Source organism: Halichoerus grypus, chromosome 8, assembly GCF_964656455.1.
Source record: "Halichoerus grypus chromosome 8, mHalGry1.hap1.1, whole genome shotgun sequence".
NCBI lineage: Eukaryota > Metazoa > Chordata > Mammalia > Carnivora > Phocidae > Halichoerus > Halichoerus grypus.
In genome coordinates this window covers 27,106,702-27,133,218 of record NC_135719.1, presented here as the reverse complement: position 1 = coordinate 27,133,218, position 26,517 = coordinate 27,106,702, and the positions used below count along the sequence as shown (strand labels likewise).

Genomic DNA, 26,517 nt, shown 5'->3' with positions numbered 1-26,517 from the left:
CTGGGGCTGAATAAAGAGACCGAGGCGTGCACGCACGGTGGGGCAGGTGGGACACTGCTCCGCAATAAGAAAGAACTAATACTTGCAACCTTGTAAATGAATCTCGAATGCTTTCTGCTGAGTGAAAGGCGGCACACTCAAGGCTGCGTCCTGCGGGATCCCACTCACAGGGGATCCTCAAGAAGAAGAAACTACAGGGATAGAAAAGAGATCACTGTCTGCTCAGGGCTGGAGGAATGCGGGAGGGGTACAATGGACTTTTGGGGGATGATGAAACTGATGTAGTAATAGTAATGGTTATAAAACTATATGTCAAAATCTGGAGAACTATACACTATATAATATAAAGATGGATACTTTTACTGTACACACATTTTAACCATGACAAAATAGATGAAGCAAATAGACTAAATCTACATAGATGCTCGCTTTCTAGCAACAACCTAAATGTCACTATGGGGGTGGTTAAATAAATATGGCAATCACGACGGAATATGTATAGCCATTAAAAATCATTTTCTACCCCCAAATGTAGTAACACAAGAAAATGCCCATGTTGTTTTTGGAAAAAAAACAGGATACAAAACTATATACAAATTGGTCCTAAGGAACACAAATGCACACCTAAATATATGTGTATTTACAGACGCTGTGGGACCACCACCGAGAATTCTAGCCGGCCTCCCCCTCTTGCCCGGTCTCTCAAGGTTTCCGTGACCAGCGCTGCTCAGTGATCACGCTGCGGCCGCCCCACCGGCCCGAGGCGGCAGGTGACTAGGTGAGGAGCGCCAGTGTGCGGGCTTTTAAACAGGATTATAAAGCTGCACAAAACTGCAAATAGTGGGCAAACAGACCAAACCAGCACTTTATTTTAAAAAGTTTTATTCTGCAGATTTAGAAATTTGAGATTTTTTAATAACTGCAAAAGAAATTCAGTCACACCTAATGATTGATTAACAGAATGTAGTGGTATATTATCTAAACAGAAATCGTGCTGATGTGCCATAATAAATTGTCTATTAGTAAAAAAATACACTTTCGGGCACAGCATGGTATCACAAATTACAGTCAGGGTACTTTGCAAGAATTTAATCAAACTAGAGAATTCTGAGTAACTGTATCTTTTAAATGCAGCACTTAAAAATGTAACAACTCTGTGCATTCTTTTTCTTAAAAAAAATGACCTTGTATGTGTCATAGAAATGCTGCTTTATTGCTGCAGAGGTCAAAGTTCAAGGCTCAAGAGGTACAGGAGAGAAATACAAAGGTAGCCTTAAGAAACTCGGTTTTGTTTATGTATAAAAAAGGTAAAGTTTATAAAAGTTAATTTACAAACCAAGAACAGAAGTGGTATGCACGCATTATGTACAAGCATCCTTAAAACGTCAAAATTTTCAAATGCATAGCCAAAAGAACAGAAAACCATTATTTTCTTCTGGGTGATTATACATTTCTGAAACCACCAAATCCACAATTTACTCAATCTTTTTCATGATACGGTATCTAGATGCGCACAAAAGCCATAAAAACTTAGTAATACACGGAGAGAATGATCTAAGAATTAAAAACATGAGGGTAAGGCATTCCTGCTGGTTAGTATGTCTGTGGTGATATGGTCAATTTATAGATCCAAAGAGGCCACAGAACCAGTCTCACATGCTTTGGTGTCCTTCCCTAAAAAAAGGTGTTTTCATATACAGTAAGTAATTGTCTTCACTTGACTCCCTACCCCCCCACCCCCAAAAAAGCTATAAATTCCCCTTGCTGTACATTTCTGTTAAATCCACTACACTGGTTTATATGGTCCAGGTACATTTTTTAAATGTGTGCATATTACCTCATGCATAATAAAATAAAATGTGTATGCCAGGCCAGGGCCATAATAAAGTTTCAAACAGTGTACTTTGGAAAGAATAGAACTCAAATGCACCCCACTTACTGGCTGGTATTTTAACGGAAATCAATATGTGAAGTAAGCAGTGACCATAAAAAAGTACAAAAATCATTACAAAGCAAACCATCTCTGACCCTCCAGCCAATGCTGCTAGTTTTTCCATCACAAAACACGCAGTCTGCAGCATGTTTTTGGACCACGGTGCAGGGACATGCTCACTAATCTTCATCTGTTCAAACAAAATGCTTAATACTAACAAACTGCAGTATCAATTCTAAGAAAAGTGTAATACTTGATAGAGTGCTTCCATTTAGATTTAGTAAGTTTAACCCAGTTTCACATTATTTAATCAAGTTCCTATATTTTAAGAATTAAAAGTGGTCAATCAGGACAGAAACACAGTTTGCTCCCACAAGGTAATTTGGATCTCCAGGAAGACACTTGTTTTGCCAGGTTTTAGGATCACCTAGGAGAGAAAAAGAAGTGCCTGTCATTTGCAGTTGGTGAAACCCCTAGCTGTGATGCTTTGCAATCATGGGGTAACATGAGGACATACACTCAGATACAATTCTCTCCTATTTCTTCAGCATATGCACTTGTATCAAAACTCTAGGTGCTGTATTTCAATGAGGACCCACTGGAATCTAAGGATTCAAAGCTGTTTCAGATTTCTCTCTTATTGTGTTTTCAAGTTCATGCCTTTTCAAGCAATGAATAGAAGCTAGGGCAACCATATATGCCTGAGGCAGCTCCAGTGCCCGGGTCCACATAATTATTAACAGCACTTTTGAGTGTTGGGACAAAAATGATACGGTCACCCATTTGAACGGAGCAGGAGAACATATTTCTCATACTCAATTACACACCAACATATGAATGCCTGAAAGTTCTGCAGAATCTGGTTCCTAAAGACTCTTCCTTCCCCTTTACAAAAAAAAAAAATCAGTTTAAGTCTGGACCAAGAGCTTCTCAGACCTGATCTTAGCTGTACAATAAAATCACTCATGTAGTTCTGAAAACTCACCGACTGCTCACTCATGTAGTTCTGAAAACTCACCGACTGAATTGGGGCTTGGGTATCTGAATTTAACAAGCTCTTGGTGATTTGAGATCTGCAGCTAGTGCTAAGAAGCCCCAGGCAGTGGACACCAAGTGGGAAGAAGGCTGGGACGACTGTCTCTATGGCATCCAAGATAAGTGATGTTCAAAGCTGCTGACTTTTGCCTGCCTTCTGTACCCCCGTGGGATAATGTCTGGGGATGTTTTTGCCTGTCACAACTCATATCTAGTGAGTAGAGGCCAGGGATGCTGCTAAACATCCCACAACGCACAGGACAGTTCCTACAACAAAGCATTATCATCTGGCCATAATGTCAACAGTGCTAAGGTTGAGAGACCCTGCCTATGGTGAGCTGTACATCATCTAAATGGTCTCTGAGTTACGATGGGCTCAGCAGTTTTAAAACAGAGTGATTAAACAGAAGCTACATCACTTCACAAATATATATGGACTTATGCTGTACTGCAGATAACAGCTTGTTTAGGCAATGAAGTAGAGCTACAACAACTCTTTAGAAGTAAATTAAAAATTTAATAAAATTAACTTTAATAAAATAAAATAAAATAAAATTTAATAAAATTAAAATAAAATTAACTTTAGGCTCAAGTTTCTTTCCAATATACTAACTTTTGTTAGGATTAAGTCAGTTGTCATCAAAATCTACCTTTGACTTTCTGAACAGAAATTTATAGTAACAAAGCATTCTAAAGCCTTACAGGATTATACAGAAGTACATTTCTGCTCTAGGTGAATGTACTCAAACTTAACAAAGGAAAAAGTTGTTTCAATCTAACAAAATAACTCATGTTCTGTGGCATAAAATATGGAATGACAAATAGAGAAATCATTTATGCTTCATATAATATCTGGGGGAAAAAAATCACTATAAAACAAGGAACTACAACAGTTATTTTAAAGTTTCTCATCCTAATTTGGTTTAGAAAACAGTCAGAGCTCATGCTACAACCTGACTTTCAGAATATATGTTTAAAATGCAGCTTCATTAATATTAATTCAAACTACGCTAATAAAATGCTTCTCCACTAGTGGAGTCCCTGAGGAAATAGCTCCACTATTTAGTGTGTTACAATTAATTTATTAGCTTTCTCCAGAAAATGGTATACTTGTAGATATTAGGAAATACATATTTATATATAATTTTTAATCTTGGGTAGTAATAGAATATGTTCCTGTAATCTTTATACCCTAAAGCTCTATTTCATATTAAAACTGTATAATGCTCACCTGGTTTATTAAAAATTCAGAAACAAAACTTTAAATTCTTATTTTTCTATATGAGGTTCAATTAACGTGATCTATACCAAAATTACAGAATGTTTCAACTGGTAACTGATGTAGTCACCCAAGGAAGTGAGAAATGTGAAAATGCAATGGAAGCTTTGAAGCTATGATCTTAAGAGCAAAAAGCCATTTAAAAGTAGTGTATATAATAGAAGATATTTAGAATTTTACACTGAGAAACCATGGCCAAGTATTGATCACAGTGGAAGGTACTTTTTGTCTTTCAAGTTTCTGGTGTATATACTTTGTAGGTTGAGAAATTAAAGAATGGTAATGAAAAACAGAAATTATTGTATAAAGGAATCAAATCATTTTAATAAGAAGATGAAAATGCCTGTATATGCAGGGCAGTAATAGTTCTCCCACTGCATCTTAATAATTTTGACAGAACAAATAATTTTCTTGAACATCAAGAAACAGTCAACCTTTGGTCAAATCATCAATGTTTAAAAGGCAGAAACTTCTGTACCTTTCCACATTCATTTATGCATGCACCACAAGGAAATTTTAAAACAGTGGTGACGCCTACACAAGGCCACAGGAACAGAGGTAGAGATGTGCTCACAAACAGCATGGGTAGCTCCAACAGCCCAGGGATTAATCAATGACAGTACCCAAAGCCCCCAAAGGACAGAGTGAAGACAGCATACCCGACGAGGAGTCGGATGATTTTAGAGCAAAAGACCAACCGTCAGGAGTCATGGACGCACAGTGTGGTAAGCGCAGCTCCACGGGCTTCAGGAACTTGAGGCCATGGGGCCCACACATCACTAAGGGGCTCAGCAGTGTCTCACCTACAGTCAGGGAGGGGGTAGGGGTGAGAGGTTAGATGGCCACCTTCCTTCTAGAGCACAGTTCTCCTCATGCCCCCTTCTAATGATGTGCTTTAAAACCAAATGCAGTTGGGGCGCCTGGGTGGCTCAGTCGGTTAAGCGGCTGCCTTCGGCTCGGTCGTGGACCCGGGGTCCTGGGGTCGAGCCCTGCGTCGGGCTCCCTGCTTGGTGGAGAGTCTGTTTCTCCCTCTCCCTCTGCCTGCCTCTCTGCCTACTTGTGCTATCTCTCTGTCAAATAAATTAAAAAAAAAAAACCAAACGCAGTTAATTCTCTACAGCCGCAGTGACCAAGAAAAATAGAAGACACAGGTGTAGTTTAGAATTTTCTAGTAGCCACTTTGAAATAAAAAACAGGTGAATAAACTTTAATATTTATGTAACCCAGTATATCCAAAACATTATTATTTCAACATGTAATCAAGACAGTAAATCTCGGGCGCCTGGGTGGCTCAGTTGGTTAAGCGACTGCCTTCGGCTCAGGTCATGATCCTGGAGTCCCTGGATCAAGTCCCGCATCGGGCTCCCTGCTCAGCAGGGAGTCTGCTTCTCCCTCTGACCCTAACCCCTCTCATGTGCTCTCTCTCTCAAATAAATAAATAAAAATCTTTAAAAGAAAAAAAAAAAAAAAGACAGTAAATCTCTGCATTCAGTGTGTATTTTTACACTTCGACACATTTCAACTCAAAATAGCCACAGGTAATTTAAGAAACAAAACAGATGAACATAGGGGAAAGGAAGGAAAAATAAAATAAGATAAAAACAGAGAGGAAGGCAAACAGTAAGAGATTCTAATTATAGAACAAACTGAGGGTTGAGACGGAGGGGAGGTAGGCTAGATGGGTGATGGGCGTTAAGGGGGGCACTTGGGTTGCAATGAGCACTGGGTGTTATATGTTAAGTGATGAGTCACTAAATTCTACTCCTGAAACTAATACCACACTATACGTTAACTAACTTGAATTTAAATAAAATCTTAAAAAAAAAAGTGAAAAACTGGAAAAAAAACATTACATGAAAACTTCTTGCAGAAAAATTAATCTGGGGATCAATTTTATGACAAAGTAGAGAATATGCATTTAATAGATACTTTGCCCCATCTTAGTAATGTTATAGTCATTTTTATGATTTTTAAAATAATCTGTAATTTCCTTATTGTCACAACAAAGGATAGTGTTAGCCCAGTAGGACTGCATTTCAAAACTGCTTATGTCTATCACTTCTTTTTAAATTTTGGTGAAATACTATTTTATTTTGTATCCTTTGTTTTCAATGAAATTTTTAACCAAGGATGTAAAAATAAAAACAAAAACAAACAAACAAACACAAACGTAGCCAGCCACAGGTAGCTGGTGGCAACTGCATTAGATCATGGGGTTTTTGTAAGATATATTCACCAAATGTACGTTTTATAAAGTTACTTATAGGGCACCTGGGTGGCTCAGTCGTTAAGCGTCTGCCTTTGGCTCAGGTCATGATCCCGGGGTCCTGGGATCAAGCCCCGCATCGGGCTCCCTACTCAGCAGGGAGTCTGCTTCTCCCTCTCCCTGTCACTCCCCCCACACCCCGGCTTGTGTGTGCTCTCTGTCAAATAAATAAAATCTTAAAAAAGATTATGAAAAATAACAGCCTTCCTAGATTCCTTAAGAAGTTCAGAAACACACATGGTAATACCTGATAGGGATGTTATTTACTCTGTTGAGCCCTTAGCAGTGCCAGGGACGGGTGATGAGCACCTGCCCTAAGACGCTTCTATTCTACAATCAGGTGACAGGCATGGAGCAAAGCCTTTCTGAGTGGGTGTTACCTAGACCCATCTCCAGAGATGCAAGGGGTGAATGGCTCAAAGACAGATTTGGTGAGGTCAGCTAAGACCACCCAGCAGACAGGTGGAGGAATGCCCAAAGGCCTGGTCACCTGTCATCACTGTCACTTTCACATTGAAAGTAAAGCCCACTGTGTGGGAAGTCTAGTGTGCTCACCTCTATCACCCACCCCCTACATACCCATGATGCCATTCCAGGGGCACCCCCCTCCACAGTGCTCATTTGAGGGGCCTTCCCTGATGGGAGGAACATGCTCGGGTTGGCAAAGTAGAAAAGGGGTCCAGATTATCCTCTCAACTGAGCACTACAAGCTTTGAAGAGCACAGAGGGCAACTCTGGTTATTAAAACTACACAGAAAAATAAACACACTTACCTTTCTCCTTATCTAAAGGTGGGAGGATGCTGTTGTCTCGGCAGACCTTGAAATAGATTTCCTGTTCAATTCCCTCAGGAATGGCTCCTTGTGGGATAATTATACTAACGCCGGTTTCTATGGAACTTAACACCCCGCCATTGCTGTTAAACACGCCTCGGGCTGTGGCCACCACAGTATGACCATCCTCATCTTCATCTTCTTCCACAGCTGAAGGGCTGAGAGTTCAGAAACAACTAATGAATAAACCCCCAACAATACAAAGGAGTTTCCACTATGATTCCAACAGGTGGTTTCATTTTATTTCTCCATATAATCAAGAAGGTAAGTTTTCAGTGACACATTTTACTCACAGGCATAATAAGTCATATTCTTCCTGGAGAAATCAATTTCACTTTTGAAGACAACTAATCAATTTCCCTTCATTACTAATTTTTGCAACCAGAATGCACAAAGTCTGATCACCTTGCTCACCCAACTGCTACAGTTCACTGGTTTTAAGAAACACATTTTAACCACCATGAAATTCATGTTTTAAAATTGGCAGTCATGGTTTAACTGGCAGCACTTTTTCTTCTTCTTAGTGATAGGAAGACAACGGTGCATGTTACAACTGATGGCACGTGAGACCCGGTAAGTTACTAATTAGGTTCTCCACCTCCCTAGGATTTTGAGCAGTACTCCCTGAGTATCAGTCCTTGCTGTCAAAGGCTTCCACGGTGCCATGAAGTAATATTTTGGTGTGGGTACACCTCAAGCACCCATGAAAAAAAAACAGTATATTCACTTAGTACACAAAGAATACCCAAGGCTGAGGGGATGTGGTTTCAATGACTGCTTCAAAAATGTAGGCTATCAAGATTTCTTGAAGTAAAATTTTGAGTCACAATTTAAAGGTGAGCAGGAAGATGGAATGACACAGTTAAGGGTATGAAGGGAGGCTGCAGCTTCATTCCCGCACGACCAGAGCACCAGGGACAATGCTGATGTGTGTGAGGAAGAACAGGCTTCCCATCCCCCACTACTGGACAGGTTCACAAAGAGGGGAGGGCAGCACACTTCCATGAGCATTCTTGCTCTTGGGAAGCAGACCGCAGGTGGTCCTCCTGGCCCTGGGTTCTGCCTGCTGGTGCTTCGGTTTCAGCAGGTGGTGGCTTGACAATATAAGTGGATTTGGGAGGCTGAGGCCGAGGTGAGCTTACGTGTGGCCAGAATGGGTCTGGTCAGTCACCACGTAAGGACAAGAGGAAAAGGAGTATATGGAATATGGATCCAGGTAGGCTCGCTTTCTCTCGTGTGCTCAGACATCTTACTCATTAAAACTATAAAAAGAGCTGATTTTTTAACAACCATTTTGAGGTTGTTACATTTTTATTTCTAACATTACTATTGAACAAAGAGCGGACAAGAACACAGATGCTTATGTTTTTGAGATATTCTCCAAGCATACCTCACCAGCCCAAGGTTAGAGGTTATGGAAAGCTATAGTTGGTTAAGAGTACGGGCTCTGAGGTCAGACGACCAGGGGCTGCTGAATGTAGGCCCCCCTCACCCTAGCTGTGTGACTCTGCGCAAACCACAATGTCACTCAACCGCAGTTCTTAGTAAAACGCGGATAATGACACTGCCTACAGACCATACGTGGTCGTTAACTTTATTACTTTATTAACATTATCTTGTACCTCTTGTAGGACCTTTCATGTAACAGCATTCATCGCAACAACATTTTGGAAAACACTGTTAGGTTTAAAGTTGAAGTTAAAATGTTCATTTTAAGTCCCTACTCACAGAAACTACGCCACACTCACATTAGACAAACCACAAGACCAAGAAAAAGGCAAATCTCTTACCTCACAGGAATAGCTTTAGGCACTGTGCTGATATTGTTCATTTGATATTTAGGTTTATCTGCATGGAGGGAGAACGTTTCAACCCCACTGTCAAACTCAGGAGGCTGTGCTGCACCGTGTGCTTTCGCAAGGGTTTGGGGAGAAGCTGGGGCTTTTGAAGACAAGTCAGGTTTCTGTGCCGTTTCACTTGGCAGCAGATTGTGGTTGAATTTAGGACTTTCGAACTTGCGCTCAAATGGCCGGGCAGAACTTGTGTATGGTTTTGGTGTGAATCGATTATATGCTGGAGTGACTGTTTTCTGAGTCTGTTCAGCTCCATTAACTGGAGCTTTATCTGGGAAACTTTTCTGGGGATAGAAAGTAGATTGAACAGTGTCTTCTCGGTTTGGTGGTCTGAAAGTTGCTGGCTTATTCTGAGATGGAGGTGGGTCTGGTTTGGACACTAAAGAATTCTGAAAATCCAGCGACACCGAACTACCTGAAAAAATAAACACAAATAAACATTTTTAAAACTTCCACAAAAAACTTTAACAGCCCCTCTGGTGTCTCTCCCATCTTAACTTGTCCCGGTGCTGGAGTCACGGCCCAGGTCAGGGTTAGAGCCCTGGTGGCTGTGTGTGACACTGAGGGACCAGGAGGGGGATGGACACATGTGGTGCTTTAGTGTATCCTGCTGCCTTGGAGTCAGGGTCATGCTTCTAAGAGTCCAAGCCTCCAGAGACTGGTGTCTGAGTATCCCCTCTCCAACATTCATAACAAATTAGAATGACAATACAGCTATGTTAAAAAAAAAAAAAAATCACTATAAAACTCATCTAAAGTCAAAAGGAAAGCCACAGAATGGGAGAAGCTATTTACAACCTGTATAATTATATGGAATTAGGATCTAAAACCTTTAAAGAACTCCTATACACCCACAAGAAGAGTCTACCAAAGAGAAGATGGGCAAAGCCCTGCAGAGGCAACAACGGAAGTGAAGGCCAGAATGCTCGGTTACCGTACAAGACACTTAACCTCACTACTAGGAAAATGCAAACCCAAAACAAACCCCAAATACCATCTCACACCCATTAGATTGGCAACACTTCAGTTTGGTAACACCAAGAGTTGGCAAAGATGTAGAAGAGGAATTCTCAGGTATGGCTGGTGGCAGTATAAAGTAGTATCGACTGAACTCAAGCAACTCATTCAGGAGAAAAATAACATCAATGCTACACAAAGTCTTTCAGAAAAAAAGAGAAAAGAGGAAACATGTCCTCGGCACTCTTTTATGAAACTAGCACAATGACAGCAAAACCAGACAAGGACATTATTAAAAAATAATAATAATAGGGGTGCCTGGGTGGCTCAGTCGGTTAAGCATCTGCCTTCGGCTCAGGTCATGATCTCAGGGTCCTGGGATCGAGCCCCGCATCGGGCTCCCTGCTCTGCAGGAGGCCTGCTTCTCTCTCTGCCCCTCACCCTGCTTGTGTTCCCTCTCTCACTGTCTCTCTCTGTCAATTAAATAAATGAATAAAATCTTTAAAAAATAATAATAATAATAATAAACCCAAATTCCTTATGAACCCAGCAACATATTTTACTCCATTAACAGAACAAAGAAGAAAAAAGTTATGATCATCTTAATGCATGTGACCAGATGCTTTCAGCAAACTAGAAAGGAATAGAAGGGAATATTCAAAACATAATAAAGGGTAGCTATGAGAAGCCACAAAAAAAAAAAAAATAGCTAACATGGTAAGGGTGAAATATTAAATCCTTTCTCCCTAAGATGGGGAAGCAAAGATGTCTGCTCTCATCACTTCTACTCAACATTTTATTTGAGGTCCTTGCCAGCATAAAAAGGCAAGAAAAAGAAATAAAAGGCGTTTAAGAATTGGAAAGAATTAAAACTTTATCAGCAGACTTGAGAGTGTGGAAAGAAAATCCTAACATGGGGTAATGTCAATGTACCACGACGACTCTACAGCTCATCTGGTTGAAGACTTGGCCCAGAATTTGATTCCTACAAAAATAGCTGAGAAACGTCTGTAGTAGCAAAAAGGCAACAGGAGAATGGATAAATTGTGGTATATTCTTAGGGTAAAACAGAGACACAGACAGTTTGAGGGGGCAGCAGGAACAAAGCAAGGTGCTCTGAACAACGGACTAGTGAGCTGTACACATCTGAGGGCAGAGGGAAAGGGAAAGATGAAGCAAGCAGGAATGAGGGACAGGAGCCGCACCAGTGGCCCAGGGAGACAGACGGCGTGGGTAAGGGGGTACGGGGTAAGAGTTATTGCGCAGAGACCTGTGAAGGAGAGAGTGCGGGCAAAACCACAGGGGTACAGCTGTTAAGATGAATCAACGGGAGCTGCTGGTCCCCTTGCTGGGATTTTGCCACAGTACCTAACTGCAAGGTGCTGAGGGACACATGTTCTATGGAACTTTACAGCTCTCCTATATCCACGTGTGAAGAAGGAACATAACTGATTTTTACAAACCACCAAATTTTTAGATTTAGACATACTGGCTAATTTCCAGAAATTGAGCTGTGCTTATAGTAAAGGAGATTAAAATCTATTTAGCTAAAAGGCTTATCTGATACAATGGTCATAGTCATAAAAACAGGAGATGTACTTTACTTACGAAAACCCTTAGTTTTCGTTGTTCCCAGGCTAAAGGTTTCAAGTATATATATTTTAATGAAAAACCCTCTTGCTTACAAACTGCAAGAATTCAATTTTGTAAGTATTACTCTATTACAGCAGTAATGACAATTTTCAAACTTCCTACCTTCACCATGTGCCCCCTTGGCATGCGTGTGGAGGGCGAGAGAGGAGCTGGTACTGGGCTGAGCAGGCTGGGCGTACTGGGAGGGCAATGGGGGAGGAGGGGGAGTGGCCTGGACCGGCTCATAGCGCTTCTCACCAAATGATCTATCCATGCCATCAGCTTCAGGAGACTTTCCCCTGTGAAAAAACGAAGACAAGGCCAACATATGAAAATGGATTTACATTTACAAAACAAATTCTCATTCCTCTAAGTATCCCTGAGTTTAAAAAACAAAAAAATAGAAATTTCACAATTTATTCTTAGGAGTATAAATGGTTAACTCTACCCAAATATACAAACAAATTCGACCATTTATCAGCACAAGAAATGTAAGACAGCACAGATACTCGAAGAATATTAGTAAAACATCCAGAAGATGGCAACCAAAAGGCAGATGAAATTTTGGGTATACTTGTAATATTAATTGTTTCGCTTAAAAAAAAACCAGTAAATGGTTGAGAGGTTTGAGAAAGTCTTCCAAATATTTTGAAAAATATTTACTGGCCCAAATCTTCCTTAGATTCATTTCTGATTTGGTATCTAAGGTACAAAAAAGCCTTGACTTCTGTCACGCTCAAAGCACCACAAAAAATGGTTTTATAGCCCAGAGATTGGCAAATTTTTTTATTGTAAAGGGCTGGACAATAAATGTTGTTGGCTTCTGGGGCCATACAGGCTTTTGCACAACTATTCAAACTCTGCCCCAAAGCAGCCATAATATGTAAATGAAATTGGTGTGGTTGTGTTCCAGCGACACTAAAAACTCTGGACATCTCTCACTTGGCAATTGCCCTTAATTTACTGGATCCATTTTTTTGTTTAACAACGGCTGGAGTAGCAGATGTTGCTTGATTTTACAAGACTCATTTAAGTCAAATTGTGCCACGTATGCTTGTTTTTTCAGATCGCCAATTGTTAATATGTAACACATAAAATTCAAACAAAAGAAATCTTTAAAATAGACCCATAATTACAACACTGCCATCTAAACCTTTGCAGAGAGCCAAAGCTGCACTGGCTTTATGTGCACAAACAAAACAGACATTTGGAACGTACTTTCACAGAAAATTTCACTGACGAAGTCTAGTCTTGTGATTAGCTTTAAAATGACGCTGTTACGTTGCTTTCAGGCTCTCACGCAGAGCATTTGAAGACTTTACAATCTGAAAGTGCACATAATGCCAGTGACGCAGTGAGGGACACCTTATGTAACAGCCTCACATTAATGCCAGTCTTACCACTTGACGCTCCTTTTCAAGTAGTCATAGCTAGCGTAAGAGCCAAGAAATCTAGGTGACGGCAAAGCAAGCGCAATAGAAAAACGAAAGGAAATGGTCAATCTAACTAAGTACATTTGCAGCAAATGGAATTCAAATGTCATTTTAAAATAGCAACCAAAAAAATACACATCCACCATTTCAGGAGATTTTGATTTATAAAAAAAATCTATCACTAACTTTCATTTAAGCTAGGAAAATCACCCGTCAATTAAAATATAGTAACATAGTTAGGTCCTGCCTGCCCGCCTGCCCGCCCTCCACATATTTTAACTGTGCAGCTAGTGAGTAGCAAGGTGCTTGAGCTTTCTTCCTCTTCCACCTCTGCCCTCTGGCTTCACTTGCCAGTGGTGAGTAAAGAAATGAACTAAATAAAGGAGGGATACCAGGAATAATCAGCAGGCTCTGAATAAGACTGAGATGCTCTATTAAAAGAAGAGGGCCGGGCAAAAGAAATCCTCTAAGCGAAAACAGGAAGAAGCACTCCGACCCACCGGCTCTGGGGGTCCCCAGCAGGGTAATGAGGAGCGGGCGAGTGGAAACAGGACTGCCTTTGAAACATGACTGATGAATCTGTGCTCCTTCCTAGCAAGACCTTATCCATCACCAGTCCTAGAGCTAAGTCCTGGGATGGGTGGAGCCTATTTGTAAAGCTGCCATGCTTGAATCTCACAGCTTCTCTCACTGAACTGTGTCACACACACGCACACAGAAATCACCTAATATCAATCTTACTTAGTTCTTAAAAAGTTGAAAACTGCTAACACTTGTTTTGAGACCTGGAAGTCTCACAGTAAGTGGACTCTTGAGAGGGAGAGATTCTAGTGCCAGCAAAATCCCTGAAGAAGTTCACTGAGTCTCTGGGCGGGGACAGGTACACAGACCCAGAGGGAGACTGCTCTTCCAGCCCTGTGGTGGAATCCTGGAAACTCCTCACAGGCTGTGAAGACGAACAGCTAAGCCACTATTTCCAAACCTCCCCAGTTCCGACTGGGCTCTCCAGAACTGTAAGACAGGTGATATCCACTTGCTTTCTGGGATGTCTGTCTTATGCTAGCAGACTTCTCCCCTCTCTAACTCCCATCATTTCTGAGGCGTGTTTTTAAATGGAACGTAAGCACATACTATCCGGAAGAAGACAACTGTGCTATTTCTATATTTTACTTTAGAAAATAAAGGCCTGCAGGCAGTCTACTGGTGACAAAAAAACAGTAAATGGTTTTGAAATACAGGACAAAGAGGGTCATATATTTTAAATTATTTTCCAGTTGTTAAAGTTGTCTTAATTGGGCACAAGAGTAGAACAGCACTAGAAGGGGGAGACACAGAAACACCTCCTCTCTGTCATCCCATCTTATTCCTTATTCCCTTTCCCAATGCTCTACCCACCAGATATCCACATGGGGAAATGCTGCACAACTATGAAGAGTTTTCACTTTATGCCACAAAAGAAGGGAACGTATACTGGTGTCCATCTCAAGTCACACTCTGCGACTCCCATAACACTCACAACAGGAAACAGTGAAACCAAACACTCAAGAGTCCTAGGCATATTCACAAAGACAGATGTTATCTATTTCTGTCAAAGGCAATATATGCTTGAGGAACCTCGGACCAGCTAAGACTCGTTCCTCCCAGAGCTGCATTAATGTAAAGGGGGGCAGCTGACGCACCAAGTACACTGTGCCCTGCGCCGCTGAGTCCCCACCCACCAAACACCAGGCAGCGTTCTACACCCTGTCGGAAAATTATACATCACAAATATGTCACTAAATCTTCTCTGTAGAAAAACCCAAATAACGCAAAACCAAAAATGCTTTGTCAGCTGATTCTCTGAAAAGACTTTACTTTTTAGACCTAAACGTATTCTTTTAAGGCTGTATTCTGTTTACCAAGTACATAAATAAAATTTAAAAAATAAGATAAATTAATAAAATAAAATCTCTCTCTTTACACTACACCCTTGGACCTGCTTCTAACAAGAATGTGGGGCGCCTGGGTGGCTCAGTCGGTTGAGCGTCTGCCTTCAGCTCGGGTCATCATCTCAGGGTCCTTGGGATGATGCACTGCTCTGTTGGGCTCCTTGCTCAGCGGGGAGTCGGCTTCACCCTCTGCCTCTGCCCCTCCCCCATACTCGTGCTGTCTCAAAATCTTAAAAAAAAAAGAAGAATGAATGTGTTAAATGAGCTCACTACGGCTCACTGTCTGAGTCTGGACACTCTCTCCAGATGTACCGGGCACCTCTCTAGTGCTGCGTTAGGGGAGGTTCACAACACTGGACACTGTTTGCATTTAACAACGCCCACTGCAGCACTCTGGTTTGCATTTGTAGTCCTCACAAACGGCTTTCTTCTCTAGACAAAGATTTAAATGGATGACAGTGGAAAAAAGGTTTGAAAACTTCACCTCAAATGATGTCTTAGAGTGGTAATTAAAATTAGGTTTTTAATATTAGAGGTTTTATTTTTATTTTTTTTTAAGATTTTATTTATTTATTTGAGAGAGAGAGAGAGCACAAGAGGGGGGAGCGGGAGAGGGAGAAGCAGACTCCCTGCTGAGCAGGGAGCCCGATGCGGGACTCGATCCCGGGACTCCAGGATCATGACCTGAGCCGAAGGCAGTTGCTTAACCAACTGAGCCACCCAGGCGCCCAGTATTAGAGGTTTTAAAGAATACTCTAAAAAAATTTCCACTCAATAGTAAATAACAAATAATAGTTAAATCCAGATAATCCCAAGCATCTAATTCACTAAATACCTGGGTGCTTTGGAACTTCGATACAAGAATGATTTGTGATGGCTTTTTGATGTGTCAGCTTGGGTAGGCCGAACTATAGTCCCCATCTTCTGCTCAAACACTACTGTAGGTGCTGCTGTGACAGGGATTTACAGATGTCATGCCTCTAATCAGTTGAGTTCACGTAATCAAAATGGAGATCTGGATGGACCCTTGTAAAGAGAACTTAGGCCTTCCCTGAACTCAGAGATTCCCAAACAGCTCTGCCTCTTCTCTTCCTGTCCTGTGAACGTACAACTTATGGCAAGGTCCCACAATGGTGTAAACGAATTCCTTGTAATAAATCCACATCTGTTTCTCATTCTTGTGGGTTTGTTTTGCTGAAGTATGAACCCACCTGTGCCTATGTGAGTTTATATATCCCACTCTCAGTGGGTCTGTATACCAACAAAAACCCCAAGAAAGAAAGACAAATCAACAAGATCCCCAACAGGTAAGTCAACAAAAGGGAGAAGCACAGAATGGGGAAAAGACAACTAGGAGTCAAGAAACTTGGGTGCTAGGTCTTAAGCTCTACCCCTGTCATGCCACCTCACTGGACCTCGGTTTCCTCATGAATAAAACTGGACCAGAAATCCTTAAAGTCCCCTCAAGCTCCAACAATAAAAAAAGATAAGCTCTTTCTCACCTTGAAAAAAACAAAAAACAAAAAACCCCCCACAAAACTCTATTGTCCTCCTTCAAATAATGTTGCCCCCTGCCATGCTGTTTTCATATTTAAAAAGCAAAAACAGAAAAGAAGGAAAAGAACCAGCATTAAGTGTGTTGTGCAGAGGGGAGACTTATGATTCACCTAAAACTCAGGGTCTTCACAGTTTACTCCCTTACCTGAAAACACTTTGATTTTAGTATCTTTCATAAGACAAAAGTTTTGTGTTATCCGGTATCAGAGTTTAAGAACAAAACACACACACACGTCCTAGAGCTAGAAACCATGCACACTGCTGAATGACTGCAGGTGACAAAAATCATGTATTATGGACTTAACTGCATTCCTTCCAAATATACTGAATTTCACGTGATTAACTCTACCTTATGCAACTTTATGTCTCTTATTTTTAAAAGGTAAGTCCTGGTGAAATAACTTACTTTGAAGAATAACTAGAAAAGTTTGGTTGATTCTGAGAATGAACTGGCTTGGCAGGCTCTGAGAGATGGCCAGCAGGAATGTGCGTAGAAGGCTTGTTATCAAAACTTCTTCGGTCAAAGTATGACAGTTGTTTTCGATAATACTCTTCATCCTCCTCGGGATCGTAATGATTAGACCGAACAATATCTTCAGGCGGCTTCATTTGAGGTTTTTGAGGTTCTGGGATCCTGACAATGAATGACAAATGGAACAACTTTTCAGATGTTAATTTTACAAAGAAAATGAATATATAAATATTTTATCTTGACCTTTCATTGCTATGATTACTCAGGATCAAGCCGAGCAGTCCAATAGTCAAAATGGGCATTTCAAATCCCATGCCTTCATTCATTATACTCAGAAAGCAGCCCTCTTCTGGCTCATGAGGCCTTTAACACAATCTAATAAGCTTGATAATGATTTGGCTAGAGCCTCATGGCAGGTTAGAAGCAGTTAATTAGAAAGAGGAAAGGGAACATATAACTAAGACAGTGGAGAACTTCCCAAAGTACAGACACCAATTTTAGCAACAAGTAATAACTGAGAGAATTTAAGAACTTTAATCCACGATCGATAAATGATTCTCATATAAGGAAATGAATCTATATAGTCCAAAGTTCTAGAGGGCACAGGAAGCAGTGGGGAAGAAATTAAGTTGTTAAGCAAACTAACAGAGATCTTCTTCAATTTACAATGGGATTACATCCCGATACATCCAGAGGAAGGTGAAAATATCGATAAGGCAAAAATGCACTTAATATACCTAATTTACCAAACACCATAGCTTAGCCTAGCCTACCTTAGGTGTGTTCAGAACACATACTTTAGCCTACAGTTGGGCAAAATCATCTAACACAAAGCCTATTTTATAATAAAGTGGTATCGCATGTAATTCATTGAATACTATACTGAAAATGAAAAACAGAATGGTTGTACGGCTACAGAATGGTTTTAAGTGTGCTAGTCATCTACCCTGATTGTGTGGTTGACTGGGAGCTGCCCCTGCCACTGCCCAGCACCAGGAGAGGTACTGTATCATATATGGGAAAAAAAAAATCAAAATTCAAAAAGTACGCTTTCTACTGAATGCGTATTGCTTTCACTCCCATGTAAAGTTGAACAATCATAAGTCACATCATTGGAAGTTGGGGACTGTCTATACGTTGTTATGTATGCTCTGCTTAGTGAATTTTAGAAACCTTGCCTCAAAAATAAATAGGTTTCACACCAAAAAGGGGGCTAAACTTTCAATAATTAAGCTTATTTTATGTAAAATAGCTCATTTGCTAAAGATACTGGCTAAAGGAGACCCGCAGTAGTTTACGTTTTCATGAAAAGCACTAGACATCATTAAGAGGAAAATCTGTGGGGCGCCTGGGTGGCTCAGTCGTTAAGCGTCTGCCTTCGGCTCAGGTCATGATCCCAGGGTCCTGGGATCGAGCCCCGCATCGGGCTCCCTGCTCTGCGGGAAGCCTGCTTCTCCCTCTCCCACTCCCCCTGCTGTGTTCCTGCTCTCGCTATCTCTCTCTCTTCTCTGTCAAATAAATAAATAAAATCTTTAAAAAAAAAAAAGAGGAAAATCTGTATGTTGGACAGTAGTTCCTCTTTATCACAAGCATGAGTTAGGCAGAAAAACTGTATTCAAACCCAGTCTGTCACTTACTCGCAGTGTGACAAGGACCCTGCTAGGAGAGCTGTGAGCCAGGTTTCTCTCCCAGCTCCACCAAGTCCTATAAGCTACTCAACTCCTCTCCGCCTCAGTGCATCTCTTTAAAATGGGGGAAAGAACCATCTACCCACACTGCACTGAAGTGTGTGGAGCAATGGCAAGCATATGGCACGTGCTCACTATATGATTAATTTTTGTTATTTTAGCCAAACTGAGTCTGTTTCCTTACCCCTAGAAACTTAAGAGCTAGATCCAGCAATGAAACCCCAGTCTGTGCTCACTAGATTAGAGTTCGTGTGTCTAAAAACACGTCTAAAACTAAAGAACGTAATACAAATGAAGGGCTTTAACATTTTTATTTTAATCACTTGCTAGAAAAGTATCTTTTTGAAAGACTTGGTTACTAAAGGCATACCAAAGATCTGTTACAGAAGACATAATCAAGACCTTTATTTCTCTTTCTAGGGCCACTGTCTTAATTAGAAAGGCTGGTAGTTTTCATTCAAGGACAAACAAGACCCTCTCCCTTCTCCTTCCTCTCCTCTACTGCCGTAGTAAGAGGCTCCGTCACTGACTGAAAGGGTCAGACTCCTGGTCAGTTCCGGGCCCCAAACACCACAACGCATACCCACCTGTACAGTGTTTTGTCATGTTCACTGAACTGATTCTGAGGAGTGGCTTTAGGACCAATGACGGGAGCACCTGGAGGTTTAGATGCTACCTCTGGAGGCTGCAAAACAGAACAAAAACATGCCCCAAGAACAGAGAATTACAAAAGAGCTTCATTTAAGCAGGGGAGGGGGAGCTAGGAAGCATTCCAAACTGCTCCTTCGCTGAATGTGCCCATGGAGCCAAGGCAGGAAAGGCATGGTTACATGCTTACCTTAAAACCAGCAGTGTGGTTTTCATCCTTCTTGCTCTCCAATGATGCAGATCTTTTGTTTTCAAACATTTTAACTCTAGTGAGCACAGACTGGGGTTTCATTGCTGGATCTTCCTCCTCTTCAGTCAGAGTTGGGGGTGGAGGCAGTGGTTTGGTATTTGAAGGCAGAACTTCTGGCTTGTGTTGAGATGCGGGTATTAGAGGAGGGACAACTGCAGCACCATGGAGAGGCTCATAGTGGCCTGCTTTAGAGGTAAATCCTTGTGATGGTACTTGCTCATAACTTCGTGGGTATTGGTCAAAATACTGTTTGGGTTCAGACGCCTTCGGGCCTGCTGAAGAATAGGACTGTGCTTCTGGTCTGTATCTATTATGCACGTCATATCCAGGAGTTGGCTGCTCTTCGTGTCGTAGGGTGGAGGTTCTGGGTGGCTGGTCATAGCGTGGTCTGCTGTCATAGGACAGGGGGGCTGGCTCTTCAAAACGTGGGTAATAGCCTCGTTCTGAGGACTCTTCAAGATGTTGTCTGGAGTCAAGGTCCCGAGGGTGCTGATTATCAAAAGAAGGTCGAGGCTGGTAGGGCTGTTTGTCATCATAATACGACCACTGCTCCTCGTACGTAGGAACGCGCTCTTCGTAGCAGAGACGATGGTCGTAGTTTCGAGAACGCTGGTCTGTGTAGCCTGAGGAGTCGTATCTGTATGTGGGCTGCTCGAGGTCTCTGCTGGCTTGTTTCTCTACATATGGGGGTTGGGATTCATAACTCAGATTAGGGTCCTTGTCTGGCCTCTGCCCTGGGTGACCAACAGCCGGCTGTTTCAAAACATGATTCTGTCTCATCATTTCCTCAGGATAGGGATCTTTTCTATACACCTGTATAAAAAATTCATGTGTAAGTACAAAGGCTTGTTTTCAAGTCTAGTCTACCTTAAGAGACGAAAATAGAATTTTATATGTGAAAATGGTATGTTCTACCACTTATTACCAAGACAAGAAAGATATTAGTGAGAAAGCTAGTTTAAGTGAAAGCTCAAAATTTATAATGCAGGTAGGGGGGCTTTTATGTTTTAGCATGTTCTAAATGAAAAGTGAGTTAAAGATAATTAATTATTAAATTTAGCAGAAAATTAATACACTGAACTACTGATTCCACTTGATTTGGACACCAAAAATAATAATCATAAAGAAAACTTATGGACACCATAATTTACAAAACACAAAAATGCTTATGATAAGGAATTCTAAAATACTGAAAGCCAAAAAATAAAAATAATAAAAACATAAGCACAAATCCCAATTAAAAGGCCTATTTTCAAATTATCAGTATACCACTGGAAGCCATGCAAACTACAAAACTGAAATGATTCGTATTGATTCGAAAGCACTATGGTGTGTAAGCCCACAGTAAAAAAGCAAAAGGAACACTTAAAGGGCAAAGCAAAAATGATCGTGTGCTAGACTGATGGAGAGCGACAAATGCGGGCGACACTGCAGCACAGGTACCTTTGCTGGATCTACATGCGACGGCAATGATGGCTCTTGATCTCTTAGCATTATGTGAGCTGCCTCAGTACTTGGTGTTCTTAAAGAATCAGCTTGTGGTGAGTAAGATGTGGAAGGAACTGGGGTGGGCCCCTCCAGTCTGACATTAGTTAAAGTTACATTATGGTTAACAGCAGAGGTTGATGATGCTGGGTTTGTTTCAGGCGAAAGGTAAGGGACTGGAGATGAGGCTTCTGCTTTCTGCGAAGTGTTTAAAATATTTTAAATATAGTGTTTTTGTTTACTGCTAACTTCCCACTTCCATTTATAGGGGTTGGTAGACATACATTTTAAGTGTGCTGAATAACAAAACTATGACCTCACGTCCTCAATTAAAAAAAAAAAATTCAGTATACTGCTGTGTAAGACGAACACACAAAGTTTAGAATTAAGTCCTTGGTATTCTCAAATCAAAATTAAAGATTAATTCTTAATCCGAAGAAAGGACAAAATATATTCTTCAACTCAATCACCACATTCTAAAATTTAATAATGCACCTCTAACTACAAAACGTTGAATGCTTGCTGCTTACCTGTTGAGAGGCTGTTTTAAATCCAGGGGAGTCTATTCTATGAACTGGTTGTGGCTGCGCTTGTGGTGAATAAGGAGGATATGTTTGGTTTTCATGATGCATTCCAGAGGAGTCCTCTCTTACAGGCTCAGAGGACCGTGTAATGGCAGACTCCGGTGGAGTCCCAACCTCATCATTAAGAGTTTCATCTAGTTCTTGATCAGTGTAGGCCCCGCCTTCTGTATCTGTGTCTTCATAGTCAGAAGTGTGTCTACTGTCCGTGCTATACATTGAGTATTCACTACCTGGGGCTGACAGGTAGGACAGACGATCATCATGCAAATCAAGGTCATCACTTGTAGCACCATCCGCCTGGGTCAAATAAAAGTAAATTAAAAATTTTATTCAGTAGTTCTTTAAGAGATGGCCTTTATTTTACAAGGGAGATTGAAAAGGATATTTTTCTTTGGAGAAGTCACATCTATATCTCGAAACTTCTGGCAAGGAAAGGTCAAGAAGACTGTACAAGCACACATGCAGACACACAGAGCACCCTTTGAGAGCTGAAGGGCTTGAAGAATGAAATGGTGGCTGCTCAGCCACAACAAAGCTGGACTCTGAGGCTCAGCTCCAGAAGTCAATGAAGGAACCCTGACACCACTCAGATTTACAAAACCTAATCAGTCACTAGTTTATCAGCCCAAAGCAAGGTGAAGAGGGAGAATGCTACCAAACCAAACTCACAGAAACAAGGACACACTGACAGAACAGCGCATTTAAGAGTTAACTATGAAAATAAATGCCACAGTTCAAGTTGAGTAAGAGCTTACATATATTTATATATATATATATATATATACACACACACACATAAAGAAAACTACTTTTAAAAAAGTTGGTATTTGGTCCTCAAGTTTTTGTAAAACACAATGGAAAAGCATCATCACCTAAGTGCCAGTTGCCTCATTAAATTAAGAATTAGTGTCTTTATTATTTTTCACAGATGTAGTATCCAATGGATGGTGAGGGAGAAATGCCATCATGTTTCTCTTTTGTAAGTAATTAAGATCTGAGTTGGTTTTTACTAGTCTACATTATCTTCTGAGTAGACCAGAAAGAAAACGAGAAGCATTTGAGGGAAAGGAATCTAAAGAGTTGCATCAACAGGCTGTCATTAGATACTAGTTTGAAACTAGTACCTGGATTAATTAGAACAGTCCCTGAAGATCTTGCCTGGACACTGTGCCCAGTTGGGCAGGAGAGCTGAAGGATCTGGAATCCAGAATTCAGACAATCCTTCTTCCATTTTAAGCACAGACTGAAGGACAAACATAAGGCTTGAGCTGCCTGAATGGAACATTCCACACAGTCCTATGCCTGGCTCTCTTAAGAGCCTGACCCTGAGTACTGCCCTCCAGATAAGAAAGACTAGGGTATGTGAGGTGTCCCAGGGGCTCTGGTTTTCAACAGAGTACCTCTTGGGCTCAGGAAGTGAGAATTCCAGGGCTCTGCTCTATGTTACAGCAGAGTCTCTCCCATCGAAATCTCAATGGCTTCTCAACTCTATAATGGCTGCTGCAGAAGAGAAGTCTTTTTGCTACCTACTCTAACTTTTAACTCACCAGGGTTCTGGAAGACTATAACCCAGCAGCCAGCCAGGGAAATATTTAAGTCCTTGGAGAAGAATTAACTTGCAACTCACCAATCCACCTAGCCTTTGCAGTGGTATGAAATGCACAGTGAGCAAGAACCATGGGTTGCGCTGACCAAGAAATGACATATGCCTACATGTTAAGAAAGTCTCAGGATGACTTTTCTTGGTTTAGTAGGAACACGTAAGACTGTGTCAGATCTTGCAAAAAAGAACTCTTTCCAGCAATCAGACCAGAGTAGTTCGCTCAGGAAAGTCCATGTGAAATGAAGTGGTTTTGGTTTAAGAATCTGTCTATTATGATAAAATATACTCGAATAGAAGGGGCAGGAGATCTATGAAGCTTGATTTAAACTGTAACAACCTATTCTGATTTATAAAATGCATCAATCTATTCTAATAATAAATGATCTGTTTTTTCCTCACATAAGTTAGGGGAGTTAGACCTGTATTTTAAAATCCAAGCAAAGACAGGAAGCACACAATAATATCATGAAAAGAAATCATAGAAAATTAAGATTTGTGGGTAAAAAAAAAAAAAAAAACCCTCAGGTAGGCAGATAGTATACTTTGTGCATTTATAAACTAATTTCATTTCGGGAATCACCAATGCAAGCTATTAGCCATTCTACCTAACAAAGGCTGCTAACAGAATTGTGTTTTTACAGATTAGTATGGAGAGGACTGCAATCCTTTGTATCAAATGCCATATGAGTGAAAATTAGTAATAATGTGTTTCTATAAAGTGATACAGTGGTTTTTTTCTACCTCGATTTGTCTGTCAAGTGTCTCAGCTGATATGCCAGTTATTCAAAGTGGTCTGATGATCTCATATGCATAGTCCATCCCCTAAAGTGGTACTGAGGAGAAAAACCACGATTCTGACACATTAATACAGGTGGGAATGGCAGACCAGACACGACCTCTAGATGTAAACATTTTAACATCTGTTCTTGCAGAGGTTGTGTTTTCTGGATAAAGGGCACAGTGGTCCTAAGCATGCAGCATGCACTGCTAGAGCATCTGTAGCCATAGCCAGGCAGAGGAAAGTAGGGGCCATGCAGGGGCCAAACACAACAAAAACCAAGCCAGCAAGGAAATATTAAAACAAAACAAAACAAGAGATACTCTCAATCTTCTCTAGCAACCAAAACATATTAATATTGTACTGAAGGTAAAAGATATTAAAAACAAAAGTTTCTTTCAGCTGTATTAACTTGCCCAATAAAATGAACAGACCTTTCCCATCAAAGACTGCTATAAAACCAGAAAGACTGACAACAGAAAGTAGTTATTTTAAAGCTGCCCGTCTGAATGTATATGAAAATCAAAATTTGTATCTAAAAAGGATGTATTGCTCTGTTCAGCATCTAGTATGCTATAACAATATGAACAGGTATTAAGTGGAAAAAAAATTCCCTAGGTAAACAAAGTAATAAAATAGGTTCTTTACTTACAACTTCTCAAAGCCTTTCCTATGCTGGTGGATACAGTGCTGCCCCTCACTGTGCTGTCCGCCCCTCCCAGGGGGCTATGGCTACAGTATTTCCCACCCATTACTTGCCATTAAGAGTTCCTTTTTGTTCCAGACCAAGTCCTGAATCTCATGTGCAGAGGACAGCACTTTGGGGAACACGGACCCAGCCACCCAGCCCACTCAACTCTCCTTTCAGAGAAGGAAAAAAAATGAAGCCAGGTTCAAAGTCATTCCTCAGACAGGGGCAGAGCCAGAACTCTTGCTCTTTTAGTTAGCATTTGAGAACTCTGAGAAAAGCACCACTCAAGTGGTAATTCAATAGGTGGGGAAATTTCGGGAACTTTTACTATCAAAAACAACTTTCATGACCCCTACATACAAATTATAAAAACTTAAAAGCAAACTCTCTCCAAATTAATCAGAAGACAATGGTAACTCTCAAAGGCATCTCTGATTAGTCATATCATCTACTGTAAGGGTTAAGTAACAGGAAGTTTCTTACCTTTCCCTCAGAAACCCATACCAACTGGTTCTGTTGTTGCTGAATTGCTTCTTTCAATGCACCATACCAACCATCATTCATTGAGTTTAGGTTAATTGTAGCTGAAAATAAATAAATTAACAACATTGTTTTACAATTAGAACACTGTCAAAAGCCAGAATTCATTCAACCCTGAATGCATCAGCTCAATCATCATTTCTTAGTTATTTGAAGGATAATGTCTGAGGACACACACCTTTGAAATTTCTACTTTGGCAGTGTACATTTTCTTTGACTCAGCAGCTGTTAATGTAACAGGAAGCTTTCCAAGGCAAAAGTTATATATAGCTTTTAGCATTTGAACACAATACTTTTGTCTACATATTGTTGCCTAGATATTTTAAATTACATGAAGGCCTTTAATATACTCACTTGTAAAAAGATGGTGATTATTTTTACGAAGTTTATGAGACCGTTCATATAATTTCCTGGCACTTTTCCGAGATTCTGGACATAACCTCATCCTCATAGTTTTCACACCTTGCTTAGAATCAGGGTTAAGGAATACTACAATTGGATACCACTGGGCATAATTCAGACGATCAACTGCATTTGGTGTTACATCTAATAAAGCATGTTTGTCCTGGAGGCACACACACACACAAAAAAACAAACAAGGACACAAGATACTGTTAATTAAGAATCATCACCTTCAAAAAAAAGTCACAGCCTATGGGTGATGGACATTGGGGAGGGTATGTGCTATGGTGAGCACTGTTTAAGACTGATGAATCACAGACCTATACCCCTGAAACAAATAATACATTATATGTTACTAAAAAAAAATAATAAATAAGAGCAAAAAAAAAAAAAAGTCCTTTGAAAGGAGGAAAAGAAAAGTCACAGCCTAGACTACATTCCAATGGTAATGGACCTTTAATCGGGCTCCAAAATGTCTCAAGAGTATGTTAGAAAAATTTGTAATCAGAATTCAATACAATTTCTGGCCCAATTTAAAAAAAAAAACTTCACCAGCTCACTTTAAGATAGCCCCAATACTTGCAAGTTGACAGTATTATCTGTGTTCTGTAAAGTGAAAGAGTGTACGAATTTAATGTTCCTGACGTGATCTTGTAGAGTAACAATATAT

At 40.6% G+C, this 26,517-nt stretch overlaps 1 protein-coding gene across 8 annotated transcripts in view; it reads right to left on the bottom strand.

Moving 5' to 3' along the window:
* Nucleotides 1–865: 865 nt before the first annotated feature.
* TJP1 (tight junction protein 1) overlaps nt 866–26,517 on the bottom strand; it is a 238,411-nt gene continuing 212,759 nt past the window's right edge. For 3 of the 8 annotated variants that reach the window (XM_036084741.2, XM_036084746.2, XM_078078972.1), the window contains 12 exons: nt 25,800–26,010; nt 25,389–25,489; nt 21,780–22,130; nt 21,208–21,447; nt 19,705–20,577; nt 19,454–19,551; nt 17,113–17,340; nt 11,912–12,087; nt 9,137–9,614; nt 7,287–7,504; nt 4,907–5,050; nt 866–2,360 (listed from right to left, as the gene is read on the bottom strand). In XM_036084741.2, the coding sequence (XP_035940634.2) occupies nt 2,266–2,360; nt 4,907–5,050; nt 7,287–7,504; nt 9,137–9,614; nt 11,912–12,087; nt 17,113–17,340; nt 19,454–19,551; nt 19,705–20,577; nt 21,208–21,447; nt 21,780–22,130; nt 25,389–25,489; nt 25,800–26,010 (3,213 nt within the window). In that variant the 3' untranslated portion in view covers nt 866–2,265. The remainder of the gene's footprint in view (nt 2,361–4,906; nt 5,051–7,286; nt 7,505–9,136; nt 9,615–11,911; nt 12,088–17,112; nt 17,341–19,453; nt 19,552–19,704; nt 20,578–21,207; nt 21,448–21,779; nt 22,131–25,388; nt 25,490–25,799; nt 26,011–26,517) is intronic. The other 5 variants (XM_036084744.2, XM_036084742.2, XM_036084743.2 and 2 more) reach the window with 5 other exon arrangements.